The 9,472-nt window shown below is 37.5% G+C and overlaps 1 protein-coding gene across 1 annotated transcript; it reads right to left on the minus strand.

The window, feature by feature from the left end:
- Positions 1–3,796: 3,796 nt before the first annotated feature.
- LOC135201973 (uncharacterized protein DDB_G0290685-like) lies at positions 3,797–4,738 on the minus strand. The gene is made up of 2 exons (XM_064231250.1): positions 4,504–4,738; positions 3,797–4,365 (listed from the first exon to the last, which is right to left on the minus strand). The coding sequence occupies exons 1-2, from the start codon at positions 4,736–4,738 to the stop codon at positions 3,797–3,799; spliced, it is 804 nt and encodes a 267-aa protein (XP_064087320.1).
- Positions 4,739–9,472: the final 4,734 nt, after the last annotated feature.

The following is a 9,472-nucleotide window of genomic DNA, read 5'->3' on the forward strand; positions in this document are numbered from 1 at the left end:
TCCTTCTCTTAAAGTTCCACTATCAAAGTTCCACTATATTTCGTGGCAATTTCGCTCCCTATGCCCTTGTGCGACACTGACATTCCCTTCGGTTGTTACCCTTCTTTTCATGGTGCAGTTTACACAGCAAAGGAAGGTCACCAATGGCCTTCGTTCCCCACGAGTTCCACAATTTCCTCCGGAGCGCGAAGGTACGAAATCAACAGCCTCGTCAAACCTTTGGCTTCAGGGTCAGTGTCAGTAGTGTGAAGAGGAACAGCATTTCATCCCAGATAATTTCGCCCCCCCCCACCCCCCCCCTCCCCGCCCCCCAACGGAAGGGTATAAAAATAACAGTCTCGTCAGTTGTCACCGTTGGTTACGATGAGCACTTGCGAACGAGGTTGTAACCCGTCAATCGTCTCATGAAGATGATTGTTTGTCCCTTTGTGGGTGTTTGCTTCTACCAAACTCATATGGACGATCTGGCGAAATTTCGCAGAGTCCCAAAATGGCTGGATGCATGCTCGTACACACACGCACACACACATAAAGGCAACACACAGGGAGCAGATGGACGCGTATGCTCGTTCAGAAAAACAGAAGAAGTGCTACGATGCTGGTACATAGCCCGTGTTCACATATAAACAGAGAGAGAGAGAGAGAGAGAGAGAGAGAGAGAGAGAAGAGAGAACACATATGCTGACTACGGCGAATAACTAATGAATTTTTCAACCCCAGAAGAGGTGAATCATTACCTCGTCGAGTCCCAGAAAGAGAGAGAAAGCAAACTTCAACCTTTTCATACCACCAGAAATTAATGCCTTCCTGGAGAGGATACACTATTATTTTTAGCAGAAAACCGACACCGTTTTACTCTGAAGTGCAAATCATAATTGGTCTTTATATTTCATGATAATATCTAAACCAAACACCTAATTTCACCGCAATAATAAACTGGAAATGATCGCATTTCGATATACTGTATTGAGGTATAAATCCCCCAAGGGTTGTATAATATGTGTCCGCCGGTAAATGAATTTGCCAATGTCCAATGTTATGGCTTTATGAAATATGGTTTGATATTCATAGATGTTGTGTGAGTACATAAATAATATAATATACATATACATAACTATACATATGCATAATTATACACACATTTATTATTATTATTATTATTATTATTATTATTATTATTATTATTATTATTATTATTATTATTATGAAAAGCATGTACCCTTTTCAAATGGAGCAAGCACGCAGGGGCGACTGACTTGAAATTCAAGCTTCCAAACACATGAGAAATCTTTTCAGAAAACAAAGGGAAGAACCCGTTAGGATCTTCTCTACCAAAGCTATCAAGATTATCCAGAATTTTCTTAACATCCCCAGAGCGAAATGGAAATTTGGTTAGAATAAGTTCAAGACAGGTATATATTCATACGCACATACATGCACGATAAATTCGCTTGGTTTCCACAGGTAATATCCGTTTCCTTAAAAGGAAAAAACATCCCTTTAAATCCTTGAAAAAGATTGGTAACCGAGATCGGTTCTAGAAAACTAAATGATTAAGAAAATCATAATTACTATAATGCGAGATTCGATAACACAAGCAGCAGCATCGCAAAATTGTTGCAATTCTGAGCTCGTGCGTGCGTGCGTGTGTACGACGGAGCCAGACCAGAACTTAATCGCATTGGTCAACAGATTACGACCTCTGTGCGTGCATATGCAAAGACGCTAAGTCCTGAGGCACTTCACCAGTAGAGGCTCCACTGAGGTATCACAGACTAGCAATCAGGCGTAGAAGCAATGATGGACGGTGCTACTGTGACATGTTATCTACAAGGAAAAAAAAAGATCTACCTCGCACAAATTTTAAACCACCGTATGGTAAATTAAAGCCGCACGAAGATATCGTTTATTGATACAATTTGTCGACAACACAATACAGAAATTGGTGTTAATAATACTTAGATCCCCGAGGGGCTATAGTATATTCACATTAACCGTGCATCTGATGTCCAGGCCAGTCCCTTAAGACGCTCCTGATTGCCTGTTGATAAGCCAATCACAGGGCTGGAAACTCTCAGTCTCTCTCGAGAGTTCACATAGGCATGATGTATGTTTCACCTCTCCTGAGGGATACGTCTTTCAAAACTTTACCTCAAAAGAGGTGGAACAGACATCCTGCCTCGGTGAACTCTCGAGTAAGACTGAGAGATTCCAGCCCTGCTATTGGCTTATCAACAGCCAATCAGGAGGGTCGTAAGGGACTGGCCCTAGACATCTCTCTGTTGACGTACGAGTATTCCTGACCTTCGTCACATGTCTGCTAAACTATATATATATATATATATATATATATATATATATATATATATATCATATATATATATATATATATATATATATATATATATATATATATATATATATATATATAATAAGCCATAATGATGATTCGTAACAAGTCTTCTTCAGTACAGCAAAAGTACCTTGGTCTTTATGTAATAAACACCATGTGCTACGATAATACTGGCACGTCGTCATTAACAAGTCTTTTCAAAAATATTTGTTGAAAAAATGACTGCTAATTCCATCAATTCAGCTTCTCCAAAGCATTTTCTGTTCTCAGAATTGTTTCTTTTCTCCAGAATTTGGTTTTCTATTTGTCCAGAATTTGTTCCTTTCTCCAAGATTTGGTTCCTTTCTCCAGATTGTTCCCTTTCTCAGAATTGTTCCTTTCTCCAGAAATTTGTTCCTTTCTTTCCCCAGAATTGTTACCTTTTCTCCAGATTTGTTCCCTTTTCTCAAGATTTGTTCTTTCTCCAGATTTGTTTCCTTTCTCCCGTTTGTTCCTTTCTCCAGAAATTTGTTTCCAACTTATCCAGATTGTCCAATTTCTCAGATTTCCTCCAGAATTGTTTTTTTCCCTTTCCTTTCCTGATTTGTTCCTTCTTTTCCAGAATTTGTTTCTCCAGAATTGTTTTTTCCTTTCTCCAGATTTGTTTCCTTTCTCCAGAATTGTTTCTTTTCTCCAGTTTGTTCCTTTCTCCAGATTGTTCCTTCTCCAGAATTGTTCTTTTTCTCCAGATTTGTTCCTTTCCTTTCCGATTTGTCCTTTCTCCAGAATTTGTTTCCTTTTTCTCCAGAATTGTTCTTTCTCCAGATTTATTCCTTTTTCCAGATTTGTTCCTTTCTCCAGAATTTGTTCCCTTTCTCCAGAATTGTCCTTTTCTCCAGAATTTGCCTTCCTTTTCTCCAGAATTGTTCCTTTTCTCCAGAATTTGTTCCTTTCCTGCCAGGTTTGTTTCCTTTCTCCAGAATTTGTTCCATTTCCTCCAAGATTGTTTCCCTTTCTAAGAATTGTTAAAAAACCTTTCTCCAGGATTTGTTCCTTTCTCCAATTGGAATTGTTTTCCCCCATTCTCCAGATTTGTTTCCAATTTCTCCAGAATTTGTTCCTTTCTCCAGAATTGTTCCTTTTCTCAGAATTTGTTTCCTTTCCTCCAGAATTTGTTCCTTTCTTCCAGATTTGTTCCTTTTGTAGCCAGTTTGTTCCGTTCTCCAAGATTTGGTACCTTTCTAACCAGGACCTTGTTCCTTTTCTCCAGAATTTGTTCCTTTGTTCCTTTCCCAGATTTTTCCTTTCTCCAGATTGTTCTTTTCTCCAGATTTGTTCCCTTTCTCAAGATTGTACCTTTCTCCAGAATTTTGTTCTTTCTCCAGAATTTGTTTCCTTTTTGTTCTTTTCTCCAGATTTGTTCCTTTCTCCAGAATTGTTCTTTTCTCCAGAATTGCTTTCCTTTCAGAATGTTCCTTTCTCCAGATTTGTTCCTTTCTCCAGAATTGTTCCTTTCTCCAGATTTGTTCCTTTCTCCAGAATTGTTCTTTTCTCCAGATTTGTTCCTTTCTCCAGATTTGTTCCTTTCTCCAGATTTGTTCCTTTCTCCAGAATTGTTCTTTTCTCCAGATTTGTTCCTTTCTCCAGATTTGTTCCTTTCTCCGAATGTTTCCCTTTCTCCAGATTTGTTCCTTTCTCCAGATTTGTTCCTTTCTCCAGAATTGTTCCTTTCTCCAGATTTGTTCCTTTCTCCAGAATTGTTCTTTTCTCCAGATTTGTTCCTTTCTCCAGATTTGTTCCTTTCTCCAGAATTGTTCTTTTCTCCAGATTTGTTCCTTTCTCCAGATTGTTCCCTTTCTCAGATTTTTCCCTTTCTCCAGAATTGTTCTTTTCTCCAGATTTGTTCCTTTCTCCAGATTTGTTCCTTTCTCCAGATTTGTTCCTTTCTCCAGAATTGTTCTTTTCTCCAGATTTGTTCCTTTCTCCAGAATTGTTCTTTTCTCCAGATTTGTTCCTTTCTCTAGATTTGTTTTCTTTTTCCAAGAATTTGTTTCCGTTCTCCCAGAATTGTTACTTTTCCCAGAAACTTGTTCCTTTCTTCAAGAATTCTGTTCCCTTTTCTCCCAGAATTGTTCCTTCTCCAGATTTGTTCCTTTCTCCAGAATTGTTACTTTCCCCAGAATTGTTCCTTTCTCCAGATTTGTTCCTTTCTCCAGAATTGTTCCTTTCTCCAGATTTGTTCCTTTCTCCAGAATTGTTTCTTTCTCCAGATTTGTTCCTTTCTCCCAGATTTGTTCCCTTTTCTCCAGAATTGTTTTCTATCCTTTCTCCAGATTTGGTTACTTTCTCCAGAATTGTTCTTTTTCTCCATATTTGTCCTTTCTCCAGATTGGTTCCTTTCTCCATATTTGTTCTTTTCTCCGATTTTGTTTCCTTCTCAAGATTTGTTCCTTTCTCCGATTTTGTTCCTTTCTCGCAGAATTTGGTTCCTTTTCTCCAGATTTGGTCCTTTCTCAGAATTGTTCTTTTTCTCCAGATTTGTTCCTTTCTCCCATTTGTTCCTTTCTCCAGAATTGTTTGTTCCTTTCTCCAGAAATTTGTTCTTTCTTCTCCAGAATTGTTCCTTTTCTCAGATGTTGTTCCTTTCTCCAGATATTGTTCTTTCTCAGATTTGTTCTTTCTCCAGATTTGTTCCTTTCTCCAGAATTGTTCTTTTCTCCAGATTTGTTCCTTTCTCTAGATTTGTTCCTTTCTCAGCTTTGGCTTCCTTTCTCCAGAATTGTTCTTTTCTTCCAGTATTTGTTCCTTTCTCCAGAATTGTCCTTTACTCCCAATTGTTCCTTTCTCCAGAATTGTTCCTTTCTCCAATTCTGTTCCTTTCTCCAATTTGTTCCTTTCTCCAGAATTTGTTCCTTTCTCCAGAATTTGTTCCTTTCTCCATAATTGTTCTGTTTTCCTCCAGAATTTGTTCCTTTCTCCAGAATTTGTTTTCCTTTCTCCAGATTGTTCCCTTCTCCTAATTTGTTCCTTTCTTCCAGATTGGTTTTCCTTTTTCCAGAATTGGTTCCTTGCTCTGAATTGTTCCTTTTCCAATTTGTTCCTTTCCTCCAGCATTGTTCCTTTCTCCACTTTTTCTCCAATTGTTCCTTTCTCCAGATTTGTTTCTCCTTCTCCAGAATTTGTTTCTTTCTCCAGACCTTTTTGTTCCTTTCTCCAAATTTGTTCCTTTTCTCCAGAATTGTTCATTTGTTTTCCTTTCTCCAGATTTGCCTTTGTTTTCTCCAGATTTGTTCCTTTCTCCAGAATTGTCTCCAGATTTTGTTCCTTTCTTCCAGAATTTGTTCCTTTCTCCAGATTCCTTTCTCCATTTGTTCCTTTTCTCCAGAATTGTTTCCTTTCTCCAGATTTGTTCCTTTCTCCAGAATTGTTCATGATTTCTCCAGATTTGTTCCTTTCTCCAGATTGTTTCTTTCTCCAGATTTGTTTCCTTTCCTCCAGATTCCTTTCTCCGAATTGTTCCTTTCTCCGATTTGTTCCTTTTTCTCCAGTTTGTTCCTTTCTCCAATTGTTCCTTTCTCAGATTTGTTCTTTCTCCAGAATTGTTCCTTTTCTCCATTTGTTCATTTCTCCAGATTGTTCCCTTTCTCCAGATTTGTTCTTTCTCCATTTTTGTTCCTTTCTCCAGATTTGTTCCTTTCTCAGAATTGTTTTTCTCCATTCCTTTCTCCAGATTTGTTCCTTCTCCCGATTGGTTCTTTTTCTCCAGATTTTGTTTCTCCAGATTTGTTCCTTTCTCCAGAGTTTTGTTTCTCCTTCTTTCTAGAATTTGTTTTTCTCCAGAATTTGTCCGTTTTCTCCCCATATTTGTTCTCCAGATTTGTTCCTTTCTCCAGATTTGTTCCTTTCCTCTAGAATTGTTCCTCCAGATTTGTTTTTCTCCAGAATTTTGTAACTTTCCCCAGAATTCCTTCTCCAGATTTGTTTTTCTCCCTTTGCGATTTGTTCCTTTCTCCAGAATTTGTTCCTTTTCTTCCAGAAATTTGTGTTCCACTTTCTCCAGATTTGTTCCTTTCTCCAGATTGTTCTTTCTCCGATTGTTCTTTCTCCAGAAATTGTTTCCTTTCTCCAGAATCGTCCGTTCCCAGATTTGTTCCTTTCTTTCCAATTGTTTCTCCAGATTTGTCCTTGTTTTCTCCATATAATTCCTTCCTCTAGAATTCTTTCTCCAGACCTTGTTCTTTTCTTTCTCCAGAATTGTTTCTTTTTTCTTCTAGATTTCTTTTCCAGAATTGTTCGTTTCTCCAGAATTGTTCTTCTCCAGATTTGTTCCTTTCTCCAGAATTGTTCCTTTCTCCAGATTTGTTCCTTTCTACTGAATTGTTCCTTTCTCCAGAATTGTTCCTTTCTCCAGATTTGTTCTTTTCTCCAGAATTGTTCCTTTCTCCAGATTTGTTCCTTTCTCCTGAATTGTTCCTCTCTCCAGAATTGTTTTTTTTTTCAGAATTGTTCCTTTATCCAGATTTGTTCCTTTCTCCAGAATTGTTCCTTTCTCCCTCCGGTGGCAAAGAATTCTTGTTCGGGAGAAAAATTAAAAGCAGCGACTGGCTGGCTGCCTGAGAATATTCCACGGGGCAAAGTTCTGCCCTAACCGCGAGCAATATCCATGCAACTAAGAACATGCAAGTAACTTAGTATACGGAGGGAGAAACGGATAGCACAAAAAAATAATAATAATAATAAACTAAAAGAGCCATCAAGCACATCAACGTGTCCCATACTCTAACAAACACAATCTGTCATTCCTCGCTGCTATCAATGCATTCCTCCTTCGGGTCGATGCTATCATCTCATCTATGCTAAATGAGAGAACTGAATGACGGAGACGCTGCCAGCGGTGAATGGTCCATATTCATGGCCCACTGGAGGTCGTCTAAGGGCCGAAGGAATTAATCAAACCTTTGAGTCTTAATGATGGAGGCGAAATGCTTAGCTTTACGAATTACGATTCTTGAATAAATAATTCTTAGTACAAATAGATTTAGCAACTTAAATTTATTTTACTTTTCTAATTTGGTTCATATATATACAAACACACACATATGTATATAATATACATTTCTGAATCACATCGGGATCGAACCCAGGCCTCTCAAATGAAAGGCAAGAGCACTGCCAGTTGACCCACACAAGTCATTAAAGAAGTTGGAACCTAAGTATTTCTGCATCAGACGATTCTCCTATAGGCAGGCTGCCGTCTAACACACCAGCGAGTTTTATCCCAACTTCCCGATCCACCAGTGACCAAATTGGTAAAATTTTATTCGAATAACCCCTTCAGCGTGAACATGAAAAGATATATATATATATATATATATATATATATATATATATATATATATATATATATATATATATATATATATATATATATATATATATACATATATATATATATATATATATATATATATATGATGAAACTATGAGCACAGATTTATATCACCCTGACCTCTCATTTGAAAGACCGGGCATTGGTATTAATGTGTCAGAAATTTGTATGTATATCTATATATATGTGTATACTGGTATATAATATAATATATATAAAATAATATACATCTTTATAGGTAACTACATATGCTTGTAACCAAATATTAGAGCATTAAGATCCGGTCATATCTCATCCCCTCTCAAACTATAATGGTGTTGGTAGCGGAGGGAATCATTATTTACGCGAGAATGAATTTCCGAATCTGAAAGAAATTACGAGGTATTGGGTCCATTAGGATACGAGTAAGCCTCGAGCGTAACGAGTGCTTATCCCTTTTAAAACAGAATCCAAAAAGATAAGGGAAATCTTCCCAGGTTTCAACGACCATTGGGATATATATTCATGTTTCCCAAAAAAAAGTCGTGGAAACAGACAAAAATTGATTATATCTTTTCCGATATTTTTTTTTAAAAGATGACAATTCCATCTCTTCAGGGTCTAGCCAGAACCTGATGGATACCTTGTTTGCTCATTCCTTGTATTTAGAAATTCCATCTTGCATAAACAGCGGTCCTGTTGACTGTATTCCCAAAAGCATTTATATGTGAAGAGGTGGACAAAGATACTACCCAAAATATAGCATTCTTCTGTTCGCCTTCTAATTTATTCATATGGTTATTTTTTGTCAAGAAACATGTACTGTACTTGTATATGAAATACCGATTTAAGAGATAAAACACACACACACACACACACATACACACACACACACATATATATTATATATATATATATATATATATATATATATACACGAGTGTGTATATAATACAGAAGCCAATGGACTATTTACCAAATATCTTTTCCAGTCCATTCCATGATGAGAATAAGGAGGCAAAGGGGAATTTGACAGGACTTGACCCCAGGCCCCCCCCCAACCACCAAAAAAAGAAGAAGAAAAAAACAGGTTTGGCATCAAAGAACGAGAAGTTAAAAGATTTACATGTACGAACCGACCCATTGCAGGAGGCCGTTTTACAGTCAGATGTGGAGTGATAATCATCCCCTATGAAAATTTTGATACGTGATAAACAAGCAATCTCTTTAACCAGTACGTATAGCAGTGAAGATTAGGTTTTCCTGCAACTTGTAAGCGAGATTGTCAAACGAATACGTTTCCCGACATCTTTTCGCACTTTTCCGACAAAGTTGGGGACAAGTAGTCAAAATTGCTGGCAAGACTGAAGCCGAGAATGTCCGAGTTCGCTTGACACACGTTTGACAAACATGCCCGACTTTAAGTCTATAATACAGCCGAATAAATCCCTGTTGTTTTCCCGACTTCAGGTCTACAATACAGCCGAATAAATCTCTGTTGTTTTCCCGACTTCAGGTCTACAATACAGCCGAATAATCTCTGTTGTTTTCCCGACTTCAGGTCTACAATACAGCCGAATAAATCCCTGTTGTTTTCCCGACTTCAAGTCTATAATACAGCAGAATAAATTCCTGCTGTTCCTTAAAATATTTTACGTCAAAATGCTACACGCTAACCATAGTTAACTGCATGTGGAAATGACCATAACATCGCGTTTTCATGGGAAAATAAAACTTCTCCGTTTTGAGTTGAGTTGAATGTAGAATTTTGG

The sequence above is a fragment of the Macrobrachium nipponense genome, chromosome 30 (genome assembly GCF_015104395.2).
Source record: "Macrobrachium nipponense isolate FS-2020 chromosome 30, ASM1510439v2, whole genome shotgun sequence".
Classification (NCBI taxonomy): Eukaryota; Metazoa; Arthropoda; class Malacostraca; order Decapoda; family Palaemonidae; genus Macrobrachium; species Macrobrachium nipponense.

Bases quoted from the DNA above. Each gene is read 5' to 3' on its own strand.
- LOC135201973 (XM_064231250.1), bottom strand. From the start codon at position 4,738: ATGGAGAAAGGAACCAATCTGGAGAAAGGACAAATATGGAGAAAAAGA. The intron at 4,366-4,503 runs GTAACAATTCTG...TCTTGGAAAAAG, and splicing joins AAGGAACAATTCTGGGGAAA to AAAACAAATCTAGAGAAAGG.